This window comes from Protomyctophum parallelum, assembly GCF_964188405.1.
Source record: "Protomyctophum parallelum genome assembly, chromosome: 14".
Classification (NCBI taxonomy): domain Eukaryota; kingdom Metazoa; phylum Chordata; class Actinopteri; order Myctophiformes; family Myctophidae; genus Protomyctophum; species Protomyctophum parallelum.
This window is the reverse complement of record NC_139709.1, coordinates 47,943,909-47,969,071: the sequence shown is the minus strand read 5'-3', so window position 1 is coordinate 47,969,071 and position 25,163 is coordinate 47,943,909. Positions and strand designations below refer to the sequence as shown.

Sequence of the window (25,163 nt, the reverse complement as noted above, 5' to 3'; positions counted from 1 at the left end):
TCGCATCGCGACACATTTTGAGCTTGTAGATCAGCTATTTTTGCCACTTTTGTGCCACTGTAGTATGACGAGGTGGTGCATTCATTTAGGGGAAAAACATGGAGAGATAAGACAAACTTATGGAGATGAGAGCTTTCTGCCAACTACTCCGCCATTAGAGGTCATCTTTCACATAACAGCATGATTCGGTTGTAAAAAACTAAGCTATTAGCCGCTGACAGGGTTGCGGTCACTCATAAATCTGTTCTCTGCTCCTGAATTTTGTTTTATATCAGTGATCAAACTTTGCTAGAGAACATTGGCCAGCTGTGTGTCAGATCAAAAAGAATACAATATAGCGCCGGCTCGCCATGGACATTGCCTCTTGTGTGTGTGCAAGATATCTGAATTGGCGAGCACATGGCCTTTCCTCTAGTGCCTCGTTCTGCCTCCAATAATAATTCTATTTCAATGTTCTTCCCATTTTTAGCCCCGCCAGAGACCACAGGGCTCAAAGGAGGGCAATGTGGGTCGGTTGAAAGCACTTTGGTCCACTTGGGTGTAAAGCAGAACGGCCCCTAGAGGGTCATAGACCGAGTCAACACAAGAGACCAGGATCCGTTGTTTAATCCTAATTCAGACTGTGACCAAATAATTCAGATTCTCAAAAGCTGAAGCTGAATTATTTACGAGAGAGAGAGAGAGAGAGAGAGAGAGAGAGAGAGAGAGAGAGAGAGAGAGAGAGAGAGAGAGACCAACGCACTAAAATAATTATAAAGCCGTTACAGTAATAGACTGGTTTAGTTTAGTAGAAAATGTTTGCAACACTCCATCATGTTTCAGGCCTTTCACGGCCTCCATCTCCCTGATGCCTTGTGCTTGTTTTTCTTTTTTGGTAAGATTTATTTTTACTTTTACTGTATGCTTTATTTTAGATAGGGCTAGGGCAGTGTAGAGAGACTGTGCAAACCAAGGGCAGAGAGAGAGAGAGAGAGAGAGAGAGAGAGAGAGAGAGAGAGAGAGAGAGAGAGAGATAGAGGGGATTTGCACCCATCTGAAAATGAATATCTCACGCAGACATGGCCTGCTTCTACTGCAGTGATTCTCCAAACCAGATTGGATCATCATGGCCACTATCACTAAAGACAGAGGTCTGAATGGGTAAAAAATGAGGCAGCCAGCCAGCTACCGTCCGTGACACACGTATGCACACCACACACGCAATCACTCACACTGTGATAACAGTGTTCTATTCTGCTATTAAAATGGGAAACCACATTTTTTTATCTCTGTGTTAAGGTAGCCTATACCTCCTCCGTTCCATTTGCACTTTCTCCTTCTCTGAGAACACACACACACACACACACACACACACACACACACACACACGCACACGCACACGTGCGCGCACACACACACACACACACACACACACACACACACACACACACACACACACACACACACACACACACACACACACACACACACACACACACACACACACACACACACACACACACACACACACACACACACAAACACACGCACGCACAAGAACTGTTCCATTCTATTCACAATGTTTTATACATACCTCCATCATATCTCTCTCTCTCTCTCTCTCTCTCTCTCTCACTCTTTTCTCTCTCTCTCTCTCTCTCTCTCTCTCTCTGGACACAATCAGCTGACCTACTGAACTTGAACGTGGAACTTCACAGGCTCATCCTGGCAGGTTTGGTAAGCTGTTTTGTGGCTATTATATTACATGACTTACACTGAGCTTGTCGATCAGGCACCTTCATATTTTTGAAACTATAAAAGTGTATAAAGTTTTAGCCATAGAATTTTTTTTATGTTGATTATTGCTACCTTATTTGTGATATTTTTGTTAGTTTACAAAGCATAAACGGCAAACAGAAATGTAATTGTATTAATTATGTTCCCATGCCCACGGCTAAAACCACAACTAAATCATTAATCACAATTATTTGCATGACAATTAATTAATGGGCTAAAATGTCATAATGGTGACAGCCCTGCAGAACAGGACTTTTCTTCACTTTTTCACCTTTTAGAGACCTTTAAACCACTGGTTTTCAAGTTGTGGGCTGGGGCCCACTAGTGGGCCATCGGGAAATTGCAAGTGGGCCCACTTGCAATATCCCCAAGGCAAATAACTGGCAAAACACTGAGATTTGAATAATAATCAAATACAAATATATTTCTAAAACCGTCATTGTGATACCTCTAAATAGAAACTTAAATACGATGTTAGGTTCATTGATCCAAGAAGTAAGGTTATTTTGGTTCCCTTTCACTATGACAACTAACCAGCTCAAGACCCTTCACCATGGCCCTTGGTGAAAAATACATAATAAAGAAATCCTGAAACCAGATATAATCATCAAGGAAAGTTTATGCATGCTCTATGTGTACTATGTAAACTCTAAATTTCCATTTTCCAGTTGCAATTGTTTTTCTTTTTTGGAAAATAATTTGGGGACCCCCCAAATTAAATTCGGGACCCCCCGAAGGGTCGCGACCGCCAGTTTGAGAAGGGCCAGGAAGTTATCTTTATACCAGTGTTGATTTTGACAGCATTTCTTTTTTAACCCATTCTGACCTGAGATCAGATTCATACAAGTTTTCCGCCGGACACACACTGGTCTGATGAACCCATTCTGACCTGAGATCAGATTCTAAAAATGTCAGTCGCTCTTCGATTTTTCAAAAATAGCAGACCTACAAGCTCATATCGCGCCACTCGGTGGCGCGATATGAGCTTGTAGATCTGCTATTTTTAAATAGCTAAAGCATAACATGATGCTGACACCAAAATGGGTGCCCGGTCAGAATGGGTTAAATAAAATTCAATTAGTTTTAGTCATAGTTTAGTAATCTGAAATGTTTTAGTTTGGGTCTAGTTCTAGTCAACTAAATATGTGATATAAGTAGACTAAATCTACACTTGATTTTGTCGATAAAATCTTGATGGCGATGTACTGCCTGATTTTACACTTGGCTGCATGCTGAAAATAGCCGATCTACAATCGACGCCTTGAAGTGTGGCGAGCGCAACCAAACATAAAATGCTCGTCTTTTAGTTCTACTGGATCTCTTCTCGACTATTTTAGATCTCTTCTCCGACATATTAGTCTAGTTGAGGAAATTATCAATATATTTAGTCTAGTCATCATAGGCTATAGCTTAAAATGTATAAAGATTTTGTCAGGGAAGAAAAGGTAGTCGACAGACATTTCTCGTCATAGTTTTAGTCTACGAAATGCATTCTGTCTTTCATATTTTTATGCTACTGTGTTCTAACTAGCGTTACCCTATACCACATTATTCTGTACTTCTCTACCCCCTTATATCTTTGTTTTATCCTCACGGCAGTGCTGCTATGGAAACTGAATTTCCCCAGGGATCCATAGAGGTCTGTCTATCTTAACCCATTCTGAACGGGCACCCATTTTGGTGTCGGCATCATGTTATGCTTTAACTATTTAAAAATAGCAGATCTACAAGCTCATATCGCGCCACCGAGTGGCGCGATACGAGCTTGTAGGTCTGCTATTTTTGAAAAATCGAAGAGCGACTGACATTTCTAGAATCTGATCTCAGGTCAGAATGGGTTCATCAGGACCAGTGTGTGTCCGGCGGAAACCTCGTATGAATCTGATCTCAGGTCAGAATGGGTTAAATATCATAACAGTGGATCTCATGCAGTGGATCCAATGGAGCCTAAGAGTCTCACTCTAATGGGAATGCGGAAATGAAACAGTATAGAGTATGTATTCTGAATACTTCAGCACAATTTAACCCTATACAGCCCCTATTCTGGTCGTATCATAATACACAGAACGTTCACCGAATATAACCTATCTATGAGATCAAATGCACCGCAAAGGAGTCGTAGCATAGATTGGCTATTTTATGTAGAGGGGGGGGGGGGGGGAAAGGAGGGGACCAAGTACAGACCCCTGGGGGGACCCGGGTTAACAAAGTATATAGAGTATTAAGTGATTCAAAAGTATATTTATTTTATTATTTCATATTTTAACTTCATATAGCCTATGACCCAACCCAGGGATAGATGTATAGAGTTATGTATAGAGAAATGTTTTGATTGTTTGTCATGATTTCTCACAACTCGAGTTGGCTTTGTGTACGAGGCTTAAAAGGTCTTTAACCCATTCTGACCTGAGATCAGATTCATACGAGGTTTCCACTGGACACACACTGGTCTGATGAACCCATTCTGACCTGAGATCAGATTCTAAAAATGTCAGTCGTTTTTTTAGATTTTTCAAAAATAGCAGACCTACAAGCTCGTATCGCGCCACTCGGTGGCGCGATATGAGCTTGTAGATCTGCTATTTTTCAATAGCTAAAGCATAACATGATGCCAACACCAAAATGGGTGCCCGTTCAGAATGGGTTAAATAAATACTTTTTGAAATGTCTATGAGGAAAATGAACAGGGAATCATTTCCTGGGCCCTGGTAGGGGGCGGGACTGCGATGCTCTATATAAGTCAACCAGCGCATCACTACTGCTTAGTGCCTTCAGCCTGGCAGACATAATAGGAATATAGTATTTTGGTATGTTTTGGGCATAATTCTTAAATAGGCAGTAGGCGCCGCTCAATGACCGAAGGAAGGGTTAAAAAATGGCATTGAATTTACAGTTGACTGCAGGTGAAAATTGAGAATCTACAATATATGCGCTTTGTGCCATGAAAATGAAATAAGGCTATATAGTTCTCCTGCTTTGCCTGCCAATCTAGTGCCCTCTATAGCCAGCAGGAGGATCAAAACACACATCCTAGGCCCCCTGCCTGTGTGCCTGCCTGCTGGTCAGGCGCAGGCGGAGGTTGTCAGTAAACGCTATGAGCAAGAAAATGTTATGAATTGCAGAGTCGATAACCCCCTTGTGTTTTTCTCTTCCCACCAGAATGATTAGTATTCAACGTGTCTCTGTCTGGTCTCCATGGTGAAGGGGAGAGGGTGCTCCGTCTTTGTCACGGCCACAAATTGGCGTGGTTTGCATTTATTGGGGCGACAGCGACACACACATGCCTGTTATTTCCCCATACTTTCCTCTAAAGCAGTCCATAAAACACATTATGAACACTGTCTGTGAAGGACAACTGACCTTTTGTGTTGGACGGCAGCTCGATATACCATCACCTGTGTCATTATATAGGCCAGCGTGTACTGGAAAGGGCTTTAGAGATGGGGAGCGACAGAACCCCATGCGGTCTCGCATGGATCAGCGTGGTCACACTGTGCTTCTCATGTGAATACACAGACAGACGTTCGCTCTGCGTAGATCTAGCCGAATGACTGCTCTGTATAAAGTGGTCAGATGGTTGAGCCGTGGACATTATTTATCGAGATTTCCAAGCGGGCCCTGATCCAGAAAAGGTTGAGTAATATTTTTTGGTTAAAATAAGTGTTAAATAGCTCTCTATTCTGACAGTCATCAATGCTAGAGTGTCTGTTCAGTAACAAGGATGTACTGTCCAAGGGTGTACTGCCTGCGCCTTTCTACCTGCCCGCTCGCCTCTCATTGAAAATGGATTACTAGGCAGCGTGGGCACGCCTGTCGCTTTCCATATGAAAAGCCATTTAAGCAACCATAACTTAGTGGGTGTCAGAAAGCCCACCCCCGACAAGCAGTTCCCCTCCCTTATTGACCAGAAAATACTCCCTTTCCCCAGTCATGTACTGTAAAAAGCATGGGCCCAGCGGCCCTGCATTGAGCCCATTTGAAGCAATAAATCGGGTGCATTTCTTTTTTTGTGTCTGTGTGTGTGCAGTTCAAAGGAAATTGTCATGTGAACATACCTTCCTCTTAGACTTGAACACATTGCATCGGAAGGTGTTGCTCTGGCCATCTCTCGCTATGTAGCTGAAGATTTTCAAGTCTTGTGCGTCATGTGAGACATAGAATATCCTGTGCAAGAAAGATAACACGTTAGATTGAAACGGCTTCATTAGAATTTTATTGAAACCCCCTGAGGGGGAAGTCTTTATGAAATAGATGAGTTTGCCTCAGTATCTGAGCTTTAGCAGGAGGCCCCAGAGCCCCTACCTGTAAATGGGGTCCTGTGTCACTATCACAGCGCTGTCGTCCCACGACCATTCTTTTCTCTATGGTGACATTAATAAATAAATTAATTCATTTAAAATGTTGTCTCTGTTTTGGGCCAAGTAATTTTTGTTAGTTTGAAATTGTTCAAAAAACAGAGAATAGCATATAATGCAAGCTCACAATACGTCATGATGTGACGCGTTGACAAATTGAGAACAGGGCTTAATACATTAAGCAATGCACCAGACAGATGAGTTGCATGGCAAAGGAAACTAAATCAGATTAGGCGGGGACTGACCTTTTTCTTTTTGCGCAAAATCACTCGGACACAGTCTGTAGACACGACGATGTTGACTTTCTTCTTCTTTATGTTCTTCAGTTTGAATTCATACTGCGGAAGGAAGGTGGAAAGAGGTGTAATTTCAGGAAAAACTGCAAAAATCCCTAAAACGAAAGAAAGCAGCAAATTAAAAGAAATCTTTTACTTTCTCTAATAACAACCTAAAACATGAACCTTGGTTGAAAAAAACTAAAGTTGTCCTTTAAATGTGAAGATGCCCCAAATGACGCCCGTGGAAATTGGAATGGATTCAAATCCACATGATTTGGGTTTTTAATTAATTCAAGCCCACTTGAGACTTTGTGCTCTGACCGGGCACCCATTTTGGTGTCAGCATCATGTCATGCTTTATCTATTGAAAAATAGTAGATCTACAAGCTCATATCGCGCCACCGAGTGGCGCGATACGAGCTTGTAGGTCTGCTATTTTTGAACAATCGAAGAACGACTGACATTTTTTAGAATCTGATCTCAGGTCAGAATGGGTTCATCAGACCAGTGTGTGTCCAGGGGGAAACCTCGCATGAATCTGATCTCAGGTCAGAATGGGTTAACAAGGTGGATATCATCAAATGGACATGGCTCTCTGCAAGGTTGCAAAATGGTAAAGTGGGAACCTGCAAGTACTTCACGATCAATAGAAATGCTGATGGAAAAGTTATTCATGCATAAGGTGCATGTTGTCCATAATAGAAACACAAATGCGGCAAATTATCACAGTCTTTTGTGCAAGTACAGACAACATTTAGATATACATATTGTCTCTGTACATTCAAGTAAAAAAATAGCAAAATTAGATCTACAAGCTCAAAACGTGCCGCATTTCGACACTGCAAGTAGGGCATTCATTTATGAAAAAACTAAAAAGGTTCAAATATATCAGCCTATTGGAGATAAGGGGTTTTTGCCCGACAGCAACGATATACAGCAGCAGTCCCTTGTGTAAGTGAGAGACAACACATGCAGTAGATATCAAACATGTATGTTTATGCATAGTGACAGTACAAGTACAGCTGCAATGGAGCGCATTAGTTCAGTCATATACTGTATATTTCTCTCTCTCCTCGGCATGGACTGTCAGCCTCACTACACCAGAGGTTTGAATAAACTCCCTGCTGCATCGCCTTAAAAAATGAAATGGGAAGAAAGGAAATTATGGTCTACACCACTAGTCATTTAATTTAAGCCAAATTTACGTTTTCAAAGTGGGTGGCACCAGGGGGTGCTATATTGTATATATTGTACATTTTTATTTAAATTCAAATTGGAAACATAAACATAAACATTATTTATTTATTCATTTATTAGTTAAATAACAGTTAATACTGGACACTAATGCTCATTATAAAGATGGTATTGTACCATTTCTGTCTCCTGACTCCTTTGTGTCAGAGTAGGGGGTAGGGCTGCAGTGTGGACAGTTCAAAAACCTGCCTACCAGTGACATCATCGGTAGATAGGTTGAGTAATTTCACGACCCCTCCCCCCCCCCCCCCCCCAACATGGGTGAAGTGCTCCTATAATACTATATGTTCCTTAATGCCCTGCATTGTTTTTACAGTCCATCGACGGTATAGATTGTCAATGTGTCAGTCAATCACTCTCGGGTGGCAACCGGCACCATATACTGTAAATTGGTCAGGGTGTGTCAGGGTGTGTGTGTGTGTGTGTGTGTGTGTCAGTGTGTACTATGTATTTATGTATGTGTATTAAGTCAAAAGTAGTGTGCACTCACATGTATCTTATTGTGTACACTGCGCATACATGTATACAGTATACAGCACGTCTCATGCTGCATCTGTGTGCACAAAGGGGTGAATTGCGCCTTTAGTTCAATCCCAGCATCACTGAGAGAAGTCAGCATTGACTGGAGAGAGATGTGTAAGTGGCAATTGGTTTTCATTGTTATGTTCAATCGGTGACAGTTTTATGGAGTGCATAAGTGCAGTTTCCAATTACATTACCAACCCGTTCTCACTCCCAAGGCGTTACATTTTGCAGCACTGCTAGTAGCCCTAAAATAGTCTACTTGCCAGCCCATAGAGCCCCATTGTGAACCCGGACATGTTGAGCACACCAAAAGGTTCTACCCCATCATGTAGAAACTGCCAGATGCTAACTTATTGCGAACGCAATGAGCACTAACTATGAGACCCTGCAGATCATGTCTGTGTGTCTGTGTGTGTGTCTGTCCCGCTGTTACACCACCCGCCCGCCACCAGAGGGCGCAGCTGTATCACACAAAACACACACACGCACGCACTCACACACACACACACACACACACACACACACACACACACACACACACACACACAACTTAACTTAAAAAAAACTTAACTTAAAAAAAAACTTAACTTAAAATGAAAAAGAAAAAACTTAACTTAAAAAAAACTTTAAAAACACTTAACTTAAAAAAAATTAACTTAAAAATAAAATCTTAAAAAAACACAAAAAAACTTAACTTAAAAATAAACTTTAAAAACACTTAACTTCAAAAAACTTGACTTAAAAATAAAATCTTAAAAACTTTAAAAAACTTTAAAAACACTTAACTTCAAAAAACTTAACTTAAAAATTAAATCTTAAAAAAACACAAAAAATAGAACTTTAAAAAGAAAACCTTAAAAATGTAATTTATTCTAATTGTTGTTATTGCCATTTACGAGCTGCGTTCGCTTCCCGCGTTTGCGTGTCTTACTTGTGTACATATCTTTCATAATTGGCATAATAATTGACTATCCCTTAACAACCTATAGAAGGCAAAAAATTCAAAATGACATCATGCTTTATGTATCATGTGACGTGTCAAACTAGGGGGTTTTCATGATGCTGAATCCCGTCCATTCCAAGCATTAGTTTGGGCTAAAAATGGCCATAGCCACAAATGTGCTGACATCATCACATTGTGATGACGGCTATGGCCATTTTAGCCAAAGGAGTGTTTTTTGGGTGTTTCCTTATAGGTTGTTAATAGTATGGTTAATAGTATGGTCACATATTTGTCAATTATGCTCAACATAATGCAAGTTAGCATCCGGCAGTTTCTACATGCTAGGGACCCATACTCAACATTTCTAACATAAAACTTTGGTGTACTCAACATGCCTGGGTTCACATTCTGGCAAGTGGACTAAAATGTCAACATTTTACATGAATCCGATTCCTAACCAAACCTCAACATTGACCTCGCAAAAACGATGCCTAAAACTTAACCTAACTTAACCCTAACAGGCCTAACCTTAACCTCACAAAACATATGCCCACCTATCCTCACAGTAACCAAGAACAACCATTTGCAGCGACATGCATTGGACAAAGCAAAAATGGAATTTGAACTTCTTGATCTTGGGAACATGGTCCAAGCATCATGGTCCAGTGATTGTGACTGATGCTGAGCTGTAAAAATACACCATCAAACTTTCAGATGCTGTTTTTCTCCCAGTGTGGAGATACCGGTAGAATGATTAGGATTTCTATTGTGATCTCTCACTCTTGAAATATATAATCCATTGGTTTCTGTTGTGTGTGAACAATAACAGCAATTCAAATCAGTTGTCCTCAAAACCACACCTCCAGTCGCTGTCATAAGAACGGGAGGTGCGCCCACGATCACGTAAATGGCTGCACGCGCACCTGCAGCCCATCAAGTATAATTCATGCTTCGTCCCGCGATGGTGTCGTGCACGGCACGCAGACCTCTACGCTGACAACAGTCGCATCCGCGATGCGATGTGAGCTTGTATATCAGCTGTTGCGCTTTGAAGTATAAATGTCTCCTAGTGTGCATCTCATTAGCCAACACACAAGAGGAGGTTGAATGGACTGGAACCAGCAAGCTCCCCAAAACAACAGGTTTGGAGATCTGTTGGGAATTGATTACATGAAACAGTCACCCATGCGCCCAATTAATGTTTGTAAACAAATAATTGGTCTATTGGCTGATCATGGCCAGAAAGTTGTTTTTTTGCCACTCAGTAGGCGTTCCCACATAACTTCCGGGTACAATGATGTCACTTGCATAGCCTATATAGCAGGAAATAGCAGATCTACAAGAACCTTTAGAATGTAATGTCCTAAGGTTTATAAATCAGACAGACAGAGCCAATGGTCAGGTTGTGTTAAGAGTTTAACCCATTCTGACCGGGCACCCATTTTGGTGTCAGTATCATGTTATGCTTTAGCTATTGAAAAATAGCAGATCTACAAGCTCATATCGCGCCACCGAGTGGCGCGATACGAGCTTGTAGGTCTGCTATTTTTGAAAAATCGAAGAACGACTGACATTTTTAGAATCTGATCTCAGGTCAGAATGGGTTCATCAGACCAGTGTGTGTCCGGCGGAAACCTCGTATGAATCTGATCTCAGGTCAGAATGGGTCAGAAAGTGGTTAAAAGTCTTGACATGTCCTTGACATGAAAACGTTTGAGGACCACTGCAGTAAGCCTCAGCCAACAGCAAAAGAAAACAAAGTGGCCAGTGGTTGTTGGGTATTTTCTTATTGATGATTTAATTGTTTCATATTCTATGTTAACAACTTAACATCTTATTACTATGTTAAAAAAGACCTTGTAAATCTTCTTGTATCTGGTGCACAGGATTGCCCTGTCACCCAGTGATGTCATATCAATATTTGCATGTGTATAGAGCACCGAAGTCCTGACGTAACTCGCTCATCCCGACGATTCCCCTGGTTCGCGGAAGTGATTTCTCTATGGAGAATAACATGGGGTGATCTTAATATCGTCTACTATAAGCGTTGTGGTCCAAAAATAAACAAGCTGTCTCGGCGTTATTGTCGGGAAGGTGTCTCTGTATCGTTTGCAACAGTCAGTCACTCATATATGATACAGTCTGCTTCTAGCGAAAATCGAACTAATTCAGCAGCAGTAACATTAGCGTTTTCTCTCAGTCAGTTGATTCTTCATATCCATATGAGTGAAGCGGCCGGGGTGACATGTTTATTTTTCAAACACAGTTGTTATATGAGGCGATCTCAAATCGCCTCAATGGGGATTTCAATGCAACTAAACAAATACATGAACCTGGGGACAGACGCCCTCTACGGAAAGTGAGACTTCGGTGCTCTATTCATTCCATTATCAGCTGTCGCCCACAGCCCACTCCAGATTGACCATTGTACCAAAGGGAAATAGAATTAAATGGAAAACAACATGACAAACAACTTTGCCCTTTAAAGATGAGGCACCGACTACTCTCTCACCCCATGAGATAAAGAGTCATCAACAGAATCCTAATCACAGAACGTGATTAAAGTCAAAGACAGGATTCAGACTATCGGACGCTCATGACAGCTTGATGACACCTTACTCTGATGGGACCTCTCAACCTATTGAAATGTGACAACTGAATTCTGAATCTATGACATGTTGTTGTGTATATATATGTTTGGTTTGCAAAATGATGTGACATTGTTCAGAGCACTTAGGAGAATTCTCTCTCCTACATCTTTTACAATTTTTGTACAACGCTTGTGAACCTTGAAGACTTCACTAAAACTCTGATTGTTTGTCTGCTCTGAATGGTTTCTTGTGTCAAATTTCTTTAAGATCTTTTGCCACATCTCTAGTCTCACTAGAGATTACTTCCAGGGTTGTCTTGATCGATTGAGGGTTCTCACGGTTCAAGGGAGGATCTAAAAGGTGGAGTTGCGGTCTAGGCTACTTTAATAGCTTAAACAGAAATATATCTATCAGTGGTGCGACCACCACGGTCAGGTGTAGCATGGTCACATGCCATCAGTCATTCATTCATCAGGGATGCAGGTTGAACTGCTGCTGCATACCTAGATTGAATGCAAGGCTCTCACCAGCTGACAACCGCCTTAAAAGGTGCAGTACTGTACTGTAAGTCAGTGGTGCTGAAAGATGTCAAGGACCCCCAAATTGACATGTATTTGGCCACGGACCAAATGTTTTGTGCCGGAAGAGAGGATTTGTGTGTTTTTAGATCTTTTTTTTTTTGCGGCTTACGCCTTTTATTGGTTTTTTTGAAGGGACAGACAGTAGGCTGACAGGAAACGAGAGAGAGATGGGGGGATGACATGCGGTAAAGGCCGTGTCGGGCTCGGGAGCCGAACCCGCTGCACACTGCGACTGGATTACCAGTCGGGTGCCCAGATGGTTACGCCACCGCCTAGGCCTGTTTTCTTCTTTTTGTCTATACAAAATTATACAAATATTTCCAATACTTTCAAGATTTTAAAGAAATGTTCAAAAATAGCAGACGTACAAGCTTGCTTTTTCAGGTCAGGATGCCACTTGTATCCACTTACAGTAGGAGAGATAACTCATACAGGATACAGGGTAAACAAGTGAGCAGACACATTTGGAACTGGTACACTATAACACTGAAGCTGATCAATTGGCTTGTCTTAACCTCTTAAGAATATAAGAATATCACTTACTCTACCAGGTTGAATCCTGTCCTTGCTCTATCAAGTATTACTTGCTTGAGTTATCGTGTCGTGCACCTCAAATAGCAGATCTACAAGCTCATCTCCAACGCGTTCTGAGTTTAGATATCTGCTATTTTAGGTGCGCGGGCATGAGTATAAAATGGGCTTTTTACTCTCCGACACTGCAGCCTCGTCCTCAAATGCCAGCTGGCCATGTCAGTGTCGCCTGCGGTATTCAGTCTGAAAGGAGGTAGAGGGATATAGTGGTGGTGGCGCTCACTTTTATTATAGCATCTGATGTGAGAATGCATAATGTATCACACGCCGAGCTGTAAACTAAAAGAATGGCCTAATGCCTAGTAAATCTTATCGTGGTTTTAACCCATTCTGACCGGGCACCCATTTTGGTGTTAGCATCATGTTATGCTTTAGCTATTGAAAAATAGCAGATCTACAAGCTCATATCGCGCCACCGAGTGGCGCGATACGAGCTTGTAGGTCTGCTATTTTTTGAAAAATCGAAGAACGACTGACATTTTTAGAATCTGATCTCAGGTCAGAATGGGTTCATCAGACCAGTGTGTGTCCGGCGGAAACCTCTGTATGAATCTGATCTCAGGTCAGAATGGGTTAATGACTGTGTGGCGGCCAGTTAAAACCTGCTGAGGGAACAGTATTATATGGCCTCACTGATTTAGGCGGAGAGTCTGGAGGGTGCAGGTCTGAGTGTATATTGCTTCTTTAAGCACCATGCAGGACACAAGTGAGATGTGGCACACATTTACACAAAGAGGAGAGGGGGTGAGGGGGGTGGCGGGGGAGAGAGAGAGAGAGACAGAGAGAGAGAGGGGAAGGAATTAAACCCACTACCACTCGTATTCAGAGTAGGCCTAAGCCTTCACGGAAAATAGCTGATCGACAAGCTTACAATGTGGCACGTTGCTACGTCTTGTGAGCTTGTCAATTTCCCCACAAAGCAGAAAAATACACTAGCATAAAGCCCTGAGAGACTCTGGTTTAACTTAACTATAACGCTTATAGTGGTTAAGACTATATACTGACGATGAGTTCAAAGCAGTGGTTCTCAAAGTGGGGACTGGGGACCCCCCAGGGATCCATCCTTGGGGGGGGGGGGGGGGGGGGTCCAATTAATTTATTGGACACAAGTCTTCAGTTCTGGCACAACAACTTTTCAGATGGGTGGTCTGCGGCCAAATACATCAAATACATCATATCAATGAAGCTGAGTGCATGTTTGATTAGACTGTGCAGAACATGAGCAGACTTCCACAACAACAACACCACAGAAACAGTGATCAAGTCAGTGATCAATATAGGCCTATATACTGCTTACCCGTATTCTCCTCATTGCAGCCACTATCTCCATCCTGCTGCCTGGGCGACCCACCTCCAAACTGCCGATGTACTATATGCACACATTTTGAGAGGAAAATACATGTACCTATTTAATATTAATATCATTGTTTATTATGTTTCAATTTACAGACGATGCAATTCTATATTGATAGGCTATTCCTCAGTGAATGCCAGCCGTTTTATTCATGATTACGGTAAATAAAATAATATATAGACCATTATGCACAGTGCCATTCACCATCATCAATAGTTGATGTAGCCTAAAGCAACTGACACACACACACACACACCCACCTATATGTTAATTATCCAACATCGCGCTGATTAGGAGAGCCAGAAAGGCAGCCAAACTGTGTCTCACAAGGTAAGATGTCTTACCTTCGCTTCGAAGCAGACCCCATGTTGAAAGACGTCCTCGTTGTGCATGGGGAGCCTCAAATCGTGCACATCGTCCACTAAATTATACTTTGTTGTAACGCCTGGCATCGCTTTTAGGCTGCTGCCCCGCCACTTGTTTTATGACAGCGCTAGGTGAGGACTCGAGAGAGACCTCCGGCTCCCGCACTGAGAGAGAGGAGAGAGAGAGAGAGAGAGAGAGAGAGAGAGAGAGAGAGAGAGAGAGAGAGAGAGAGAGAGATCATTTGGTGGGGGGGGGGGGGGAGACGTTGTACTTATCGCTCCGTAGTACGACGGTAGCCCAAAAAGAACCGATCTACGTATAGCCTGCCCTAAACCACGCGTACGTTGCGGGTTATGTTATTTTTTTGTGAGGGCAATAAGCGACATCCTCCATATGGAGAGGGCGAGCTGGAACAGGAGAGCAGATACTGTTCGACAAGTCGCGTCAGACTGATTCATTTGCCTTCAATAATGAATTATGTTAAAAGCTTAAACTGCAGTAGTTTGCGACCTCTTCTTCACTCTCCAAGACTGTGTGGGGAAGCGACGGCAGGCATCACTGATGGCGATGCTGTCGGGGTTCCGCACCTATGACGCACGCGTTTTCAAAGCATTTCGGGGTTGTTGTTTGGGACTATTTCAATTGAATTCAGCGTCAATTGCGACGCAATTTCGTTCAATGATTAATAATTAGCTGACATATTAGTAAGAACTAAGAAGGCTATTAAACCAAGGATAGCCCAAAGGGGGGCGTGCTTATAGACACAGGGTACAGTGGGGCTAATAGAAGAGGATTTGATGACATCTAGTGGTGTCATTTGGAATTACATCCAGGTGATATTCTGTAATCTGTAGTCAATAGCACCCAGCTGCAGTCTCGCAGACGAGACGTGCTCGGTGAGCGGGCCGTGCTCCGTGAGCGGGCCGTGCTCCGTGAGCGGGCCGTGCTCCGTGAGCGGGCCGTGCTCCGTGAGGGCGGTGATCCGTGAGGGACCGGAAGTGTTTTTTTTTCCTTGGTCCATTATTTCTCCACTTTAATAATACCAATTGGTATCGTGTTTTATATCATTTTGATTGGTTCTCAAAGTGGGGTCCGGGGACCAGCAGGGGTCCCCAGCAATATAAAACGGTTGTTCTCAACCATGTGGTCCGGGAAGTTTGAAAGAGATTAAGCTACGGTAATTAATTTTCATAACAAAATGCTTGGTCGCTTTGTTTTTATTCTGCAGGTGAGTTAGCTACCTATGTTTACGCGCGTGTTAGTGCCTGCGTGGTGTTGTAGTGCTACTTTTCGAGGTGGGGGGCACACATGCACGCGCATTTGCGTGCACGTGCGCGGTTTACAATGCTTAATCGTATCCTAAAAGTAAATTACAGGTCAAAAAACATATTTTTGCCAAAAAGAAAAAATAGAGTGAAACTACACCTATGCTCGCTTGCGTGTGTGTGTGTGTGTGTGTGTGTGTGTGTGTGTGTGCGTGCGTGTGAGTGAGAGAGGGAGGGAGGGAGGGAGGGAGGGTGAAATTAACAAACATAAAGGTGCTTTAGTGTTTGGGGTGTCACAGCACCATATCTTGTATGAAACTTAATTTTAACTGTTTACCAATGATGGTTAATTAATTGCAGGTGATTCTATCTCTCAATTCATTTCAAGGCATTCTATAGTCCAGGCATGTCCAAAGTTCGCACAGCTTCTTTCCTAAAATGTATTATTTATCCAATATAAAACTAACATTATGCATAAATTATAGTACACCTACTGTACGTAAGTAGTCTACTAGCCTGTGTATGTTGTGACAGGATATAATATGCTACCGGTATATGTATTGTAATTTGTACTGTATAGCTACTAGGCTGCCTGTATGTTGTAACTGGAAGGATGCAGTACAACAGGCTGTGTATGTTTGTCTGTGAGTTGTGACAGGGTGCAGTGTACAGTACTGTATGTGCACCCCCCCCCCCCTTTCCCCTCATATGTATATGTATCTTTTCCCTTTTTACTTCCTATATGATGAATTCCTGTTCTGTTCTTTAGCTACATAGAAATGTCTATTTGTATGTCTCTAAATGTTTTGATGAATTGAACAATGTGGACCCTGTTGTAAACAAGTGTAATGCTTAATTGGGTCGTCCACTCACAGTTAACAGTCTTTGTATTGAGTTTGTGCTTGAAATGTACTGTAAATTCTGCAAACTGTTAATAAATATTTCAATCAATCAATCAAAAGTCAGCACACTCTACCTTACTGGTGTCTACAGGTTGGTCTCTCTCAACCTGCTCCACAGGTACACAAGCCAGGGTGATGACCCCAGACCCCCAAGCTCAGCTTCTTCTCAGCCCTGAGTCCATTCTCCTGTGACATGTAAATGCTGGACCCTAGAGCCTGTCCTACATCCCTGACTACTGAACTACACCAGAATGCTATGAGCAGTACCAAACATTCAGCTCCAAGGCTGAACTTGTGAGAAGAAGGCAGCCAGGAGAAAGAGGGTACTGGCCAGCTAGCCAGATGTATGAGGAGGACGGAGATGCCGCTGGAGGCCCTGACATCACTTACACAACTGATGAAAACAAGTAGAAGACGGCTCAAGGTAAGAACTTTTTGCTTCTTTGTGCTGCTGCTTGTGTTGTATGCTGTGTGTATAGTATACTGTGTATATATGTGTGATTCAAGCTTGTGTACTATTACTGGGGACCCAACGAATGACTGGGTGGCAATGAAACATGTTCTGTGACTGTTTGTGGCAGTTTGTATGTTGTGCTGTATCTGCCGTTGAAGGTGTGAGTTGTAACCGGGAACAGTATATGTATGTGGCTTTTTTTTAATCACTCAATAATCCTATGGGTGAATTTGCTATTTGAGCTATTTGAGCCATCAAGTTTATATTAATCAGCTGATTCTTTTTTTTCTTTCTTTCTGGGATCTATTTGACTGGTAGTGGTTTAGTTTGTGTCCAGCAGATGGCAGCATTGTTCTGCATAATGTCCAAAGCAGGCCAAGTCAGAACTCCACTTCATACTGTAGCTCTACAAGTCTACAATGTGTCACTCACAACACATACTATAATGTATGTCATGTTGGAAACAGCACAATTTCTCCTTGCAGACTCCCTTATGTATTTCAGACTGAGGTACAGAGCAAGTTTAAAGTTCTATATCGTTTTGACTGTTTGCATTATCAGTTTCGTTTTGATTAGTCTTAAGTCCTTGCGGATTTCCAGACGGATTTGGCTCGTGTCAGTGCAACCACACTCTTCTAATTTAGTTTAGTTTTTTAAGTGTTAGTAGTTCAAATCAAATTAAACTTTATTTGTATAGCACATTTATAACGACCGAGGTCGAACCAAAATGCTTCACATAGCCGTCACCGACTGAGTAGAGCGTACATGGAGCGGCAGGGAATTCCAGAGGTTGGGTCATGGCGAATGTGCGATCTCCTCTGGTCCTGAAATGTGTGTCCGGCCTATTTGTGCCGGTGAGGAGGCGAGCGGCGGCATTCTGCACAAGCTGAAGACGCCTAATAGCTGACGAATCGATGCCTGCATAAAGAGTGTTACAGTAATCTAGTCTTGTAGAAATAAAAGCATGGATGACTCTCTCTAGGTCGGTACGATGCAGATAGGCCTTTACCCTAGCTAGAAGCCTAAGCTGAAAGAAGCTAGCCTTGACCACAGAGCTAATGTGCTTGTCGAATTTGAGGTTACTGTCAAACGTGACACCAATGGGTAGATTTTGAAGGTGCGTTTTACCAATGGAAATACATAAATTGGCCTCGCTCTGCGCACATTCGTATTATGAAAGGCATATCGGCCCGTGTTGAACGCACTGGCCCGTGTTGAACGCACACACATTATGGCTTACCGCGTTGCTGAATATTTTAGCATTGTGGGAGTGTCCATATGTTAATTATTTTCGCTTTGCGCAATTTGCTATTAAGCCCCTTGACCTAAAGACACTCAGCGCATAACGATTAGACGTGGGTCTGACCACCTCATAAACGCAAAAAGCACTGTTTGATTTGACACTTGAGCGGCTCTGTGAGGCTGCTAGAGTGTTGCCATGTCTGTTTATTATAAGCGGTTTATTTTTCTGTAAAGTTGCTTTCTGTGTGGTTGCTTTTCTTGTTTCTAAAGTGGTTATTTGGGCTTTTCTCCTAATGTTGTTTAAACCAGTGATCCTCACACAGCACATTCCCATGTCAAGGATCCCCAGATGAATGCATTTGCCCAACTAAGGACGGCTAATCCAAAAATTAAATAAAAAGATTACTTTTGAAAATAGCAGATCTATACCAGCTCACAATGCATCACATTCATTCATTAAAACTATGAACTCTGACTGCAGGGGGATATATAATGATCATTATAACAATGTGCAAGAACATATTTAAAAAGAAGGAAGAACTTTATATTTGTGGACAATCAAAATATGTTTTTTTATTTTAATGTGGTGTCATTCAAATTAATCTGGATATGGCAGACTCACTATTTAGAAAATAAAAACATGGCACTTCATTTAAAATAGGTTACAGACCCCTGTTATATGCGCTTCTTTTGGGATTATTTTTATAGACCTATTTAGTTGTTTCTATGGGACATGGCAACACTGCAACAGCTGCTCTCTGCTGGGCAAAGAGAGAGGCTTTCTTTGGTAAAAATGTTTAGATTAGAAACGGCCATAATTCTTACATTTCTCAACCTTTAAAAAAAATAAAAACATCTCCATAATCCTTGGGAACTTTGCTTTCATACACTGTATCACACCCGATTCAAGTCTTCTTAAATAAAATGCTACGAGCGAACTCAGCGAAGACCATACCATCGGGGCCACAGCATTACGCAGCACGCATTCAACTCATTCCTTCCTCGTGATTTGAATGAAATAAAATATAATAAACGTTATTTTACTGTTTTTTTTTCAATACAAACAAATAAAGAGCGTGTGTAGGCTACTGTGTGCAAGTGCAACAGTGCATATACATGCATGCACTAGGCTATATTTCTTCCGTGTCGGGATGGTGATTGAGCTCTTCAAGTTCACAGCCCGTTTGTCTTTCAGAAAAAAACGTTGATATTAGCCTATAAACACTCATGGTTCTCTCATTTCTCAACCGTTTTATTAAATGTAAAAATCTCCATATTCCTTAGGAATCTTGCTTTCATTCGCTGTATGGTACATGGTTCTATCATTATCGAATTAAACAATATCAAACGAACTTGCATGTTCGGGGGTTAGACGATTCTGGGAACATTACGCCTGGATTGCCAATTTGCCAATATGCTGCTATCTACTCGCAGTTCCATTCCGATCTGAAAGGTATAGGTGGGTCTGTTATTTTGAGGCATAAAGGTGACAGCATGCAGTGCAATAGGAATAATTAACCCAAATGTGACAAAGGCATGTCATGTCTTCTATGGTGCCAGCCTGAAGAAATGTAATACCACGATCCCCAAAGTGCGCATTCCGTATGTGACATCAGCTGACTGGTAAATAGAATAGTACGGACATGTTGATTGGGTACGTCTCAAACACGCCTTAAACACACCCATGACTAATTCAAGGCCGTTTTGCGCACTCCGCGGGGTGTCAAAAGCGCTTCTTAACATGCCCAAAATTGCAATAAGACATACCACACGCCCCCAGATCATAATACTGTAATTAGATTAGTAATATAGAAGTAAGTAAAATAGAAGTCCTAAATCAACCCCCAAGGCTCTTAACTGAAAAATGGATGTTGGCACTGAGGGGACCGAGTGGGGTGATGGGGTGGTGTTGTTTAATGAGTGAGCCTAGTGGGAGTATGTAGAGCAGAAAGGGGATGGGACCAAGGATGGAACCCTGAGTTACTAGTGTTTTATCGTAATATGAACTAGTCAGGAGCAAGACTCAACATGGTCAGAAAAAGAAAAAAAAAGTAGCAGATCAACAATCATATCACTCACAATACAGTTTAAGTTAATTCTTGTCTTTTGTAAGGCCTCTTTTGTGTTTTCATTTCAGTTAACTATGAAATGCTGTTTTCAATTGTAGTTTTCGTTATTTCATTGGTTTTAGTTAACAAAGATGCTTCATTTAGGAAGATGGCCCAACCCATGCTTCATCACCAGAAGCAAAATGACACATGAATGGTCTCCTACTTGGGTGCTGTCTGCCGGCAGATATTCTGAACATCCTATTGCAGGTGATAGATCCCGCAAGATTGTGTTTCTGGGAAAAGAAAGGTCTCGCTGAAAGCTATTTTAGTGTCGGATGTTAGGAAGATTGTGTGGCTTGTGACAATTGGGTCCAATATTTAGTCCAGGTACCATGGGTGGGATTGGGGCCAACCTCTCCCGCTCACTCAGATCAGCTAACACGGGGAAGCTGTCAGAACCGTCCCAGGCTAAAATATCTGTGACAACAGATATCCCAGACTTGTTTCCCTTCTGACTCCAAAATTGTGGCACAAACTCCCCAGCGCAATTAGAACTGCAGATTCACTCCCAATGTTCCGCCGTAATCTGAAGACTGGCATCCTATATTTTCTATAGTTTCAATGTACAGATTTATTTTATTATATTATTAAAAGAAAAGAAAATACATTTTCACTTTCATTTCACTCATTGGAAATAATAGACTTCTCCGGTCTGTTACAGCCGCCACCTATGTCACACAGACACAGACAATTCCTAGGTAAAAGACCAGTTGGGCTCTATATTTATTGTTCATTTTGTCTTGGTTTTATAATCAACCTGGAACAGAGAGACCCCGAATCCACTACACAGCACGTGTGTTCCCCTACTCAACAAATAGCAGCCCATTTCTTTTTTCGCAACTTGCACTTAGTTCAAACTGTAGGTGCAGTGTTCTGGTGATTGAACGTCACTTAATGCAGCAATTTAATGGGTTCACGTGTTTTAATGACGCACGTCACCTAAAAGCATAACTTAGACCTTGTCGTGTAACCACAGAAACGTAATTGTTTAACTATCAAACGTGACACATTAAAAAAAAAAAACGGTCATGTTCAGATAGTTAAAGGTTAGTGTAAATGAGCAGAAAACCAAGGCTTATCAGTCAACCTCACCAACAAGAAACTTGGCTATATTACGATCTTATATCTGTATGATCTGCTCGAGTACAAAATATGCTTTGAGGAGGCGTATTTTCGTCATTGGCTGGCCATTCAGTAGAAGGCAAAATCTAACCAATCTCAGGTTGGTGAGTGCATTTTGTGCCCTTTTGCCCCGACATTTGCCTGATGAAGACCTAAACTTAAAGGGTCGAAACGTTGCGGCTTCTTGCCATTTAATAAAGTAAGTCTTCTTTCTCCTTGATGTTTGCCCCTGATGCCTTGACATCCAGCACCTGCCCTAATTACAGGCAAAAGATGTGCACACAATCCTCTGTGTGAACTGTGCATTTGGTGCCCTGCCATCACAACTCTCTCAGGGTATGTCTACACCACAGCCTAAAAGATTTTCTGCAGCCGACACTTTCGGTTGTCGGCTGCCGACACTTTGACTTCTTCCGGGGCTTTGGGCGGTTCCCTACACGGAAGCCTATTTATGGCCTGTAGTCCTCTATTTCTTGTTTGGAGAAGTGGGCGTGAGACTAGTGACAAGTGAGTGACAAGCTGTTGACACAGACAAAGGCGCATTCTAGTGTAGGATATATGTTGCTGGCTTGCTACTTGGCTATAGAGTCAAGACTGTCTAGTCGACTGGTTAACGTACGTGCCTTTGGAACGGAGGGCCCGGGTTCACTTCCCGGCCGAGGCTACAATAATTTTGTTTTCGTCGACTGGCGCGACGGCCAGCTTACATCTGACGCTCTCCTCCGCGGCAGATGTAAGCTGCCGACAAGCATAAAAATGAAGTGTGTCACCCGGCGGTGAGAAGGAGAAGGAGATTTTTTATTGATTGATTTAAATATTTATTAGGCCTAACAAAAAAAAACTTTGGTTTCCGGTTGCCGACCGACTCTATTAAATATGCGCGACTCATATTATTTTATTGGCATTTGGTGAAAAAAAAAAAAAAAGCTCAGAATGCGACCGAGTAAGACCCAAAAGGTCTTTATTAAAATTAAAATTATCTTTGAGACCATTGGGACGCGCGAAGTAAAAATAAAGTTCTCTTTCGTCTAAAATATCACGTGCGCAAATGTTTTGGAATGCGTCATCGCGAGGAGACGCACAACCCAACACAACACAACAGTGACAACATACAGCATGGACCTGTGCACGGTGTCTGCATAGAGTTATATATCTATAGAGAAGACACCCGAGTTCTCCTCCCATCCACTTGCATTAAGTTGCTCAAAAGCGCATGAGGCGGATTCACTCCTCCTTCCTGGTAGGAACAGAGTGCATTCTGGGACGGATTGGCCCCAAACACATGAACGCGCTGCCGTTGACTATCATTGTGCCGTTTGTGCGCGTTCACGTATGAAACATTCGTTCACGTGTCATGGCCCCAATCACATGAACGTGCGCAATGATAGTCAACGGAGCAGCGCTGGCTCGAGCTGCACTACCAAATCCGGCCACTATGTCCATTTCGCCTCAGGGTTTCCTCTGGGTGCCTTCTCTAGAAATATATACTCTAAGGGTGTCTGTGACTGTCCACTGCCCGTGCAAAGCACCGCCACAGATCATACGATTGAAGACATAATTAAGGAGGTGAAACCGTGCCGGTGTCGGTTTAAGTCCGCAGAAGGGAGACACGACTGAGCGGATAAATGGACTATCATCTCAGCCGACATACTCTTCCCCCCCCACCCTGGAGCCTCTAGGCGCCCAGGCTGGGTGCGTGCTGGGCATGTTTGACTTTCGGTATCTAGCCCTGAGATGCGAGGAGGAGGAAACCCATTCGGCTCATGCTTCTACCCCGTCAGAACGTTAGCGTACGTTAGCTTAGCCCCATATATGTGCCCTCTCCCTACGCTCATTCTGTAGCCCGAGCTACAGAATGAGCGTAGGGCGAGGAGAGGGCACATATGGGGCTAACGTTAGCTATGTTTTTGTCTTTTAATAACTAGCACTATAGCTAGCTATGTTGATGCCAGCAACACATTCTAACTTTTTATGTCAAAACATGAGCTGGAAAGCAGAGGTTGTTTTACGTTAGGTGGGTTGTTGCTGACACACCAATGTAGCCACCATTACCTAAAACTGGATGGCCAATAAATGAAGTATGCGTGATTTCACAATGTTTACAAGCATGACAGATTCATGCCACCCCAAAACACAGGCGCAACTAAATAAAATAGGGGGCTTGCAAATGTAGTCTTAGACCTGCCATGATTCCACAGTTCAAATGAACTGAGTTGCAGGCAGGAGGAGGCGCAGCAGTTTGACGTGACTGTGCATTTCATTACTGTCAGAGCCTTCTAGTTACTGTAAGACAGTACAATTTACAATTTAGGCATTTATCAGACGCTCTTAATCCAGAGCGATTTACATTAAGCAAGAACAAAAAGCATGGGAATACATCACATAAAAATAATTTATCATGAAACATGCGTATTAAGTATTCAACCAGTGTGTGGACATTCTATTCAACGTTTTCAAATGTTTAGCTGTAGGCATGTAGTGTTATGTGTACTTGAACAATTCATTATTTAAAAGATGGTATTTCAGGCAAATATTGAAGTTATTAAAAAAGAAGCCTATCCATCATTGCCGTAGGAAAAAAAAAGTAAAAAAAAATCCTTGCTACCCATCCTTCCCACGAAAAAAAATAAATAAAAAATTCCTTGCTACCCATCTTTCCCACGAAAAATTAAATAAAAAAATAAAATCAAATAAATTCCCTACCTACTCAGCCCAAAAATGACAGCCAATCGGAAACCAAAGTTTTTTTTTTTTAGGCCTTAACAGTTTGCAGAATTACAATACATTTCAAGCACAAACTCAATACAAAGACTGTTAACTGTGAGTGGACAACCCAATTAAGCATTACACTTGTTTACAACAGGGTCCACATTGTTCAATTCATCAAAACATTTAGAGACGTACAAATAGACACTTCTATATAGTTAAAAAACAGAACAGGAATTCATCATAAAACAGTGTTCCCTGACCGGGAATCGAACCCGGGCCACGGCGGTGAAAGCGCCAAACCTTAACCACTAGACTACCATGGAGAACGCGCTATTTTATAAAGTATAAAGTTATTTTCAATGTCATCAAGGATCAGGGTTACAGTAAATGACAATGTAATTCAGCCAGGGGTGCCATGGATGAAAAGATTACAGGGGTGATCTGAAGCAAACATGAGAACCAATGCTTTACTTTATTTCTTCAGACGATTTTGGACAGACAATGTTACTTTGAGGTGCCCAGATATCTCCCTGTATCCCTCGACATTCACAAGTTCCTCCCAGGGGCGTTTGGGTCTGTGAAAGAAGAAAACTCCAATTGAAACTCCGCCCGTAGATGGCCTGCAGGCTGCATCTGTTCCATTGGCTAGTGCATATCACTGCCGGGTGACACACTGCTTGTCGGCAGCTTACATCTGCCGCAGAGGAGAGCGTCAGCTTTAGGCTGGCCGTCGCGCAAGTCGTC

General features: G+C 42.3%; 2 protein-coding genes across 2 annotated transcripts in view; one reads left to right on the top strand and one right to left on the bottom strand.

Moving 5' to 3' along the window:
• Positions 1 to 14,700, bottom strand: part of LOC310870380 (carboxyl-terminal PDZ ligand of neuronal nitric oxide synthase protein-like) — a gene marked incomplete at both ends in the record, with an annotated part of 54,355 nt that extends 39,655 nt beyond the window's left edge. Inside the window, 5 exons of the mRNA XM_083781570.1 lie at positions 5,832 to 5,940; positions 6,079 to 6,137; positions 6,377 to 6,469; positions 14,192 to 14,263; positions 14,593 to 14,700. Coding sequence (XP_083637696.1) covers positions 5,832 to 5,940; positions 6,079 to 6,137; positions 6,377 to 6,469; positions 14,192 to 14,263; positions 14,593 to 14,700 — 441 coding nt within the window. The remainder of the gene's footprint in view (positions 1 to 5,831; positions 5,941 to 6,078; positions 6,138 to 6,376; positions 6,470 to 14,191; positions 14,264 to 14,592) is intronic.
• Positions 1 to 25,163, top strand: part of dusp28 (dual specificity phosphatase 28) — a 224,840-nt gene that overhangs the window by 184,049 nt on the left and 15,628 nt on the right. The window lies entirely within an intron of this gene.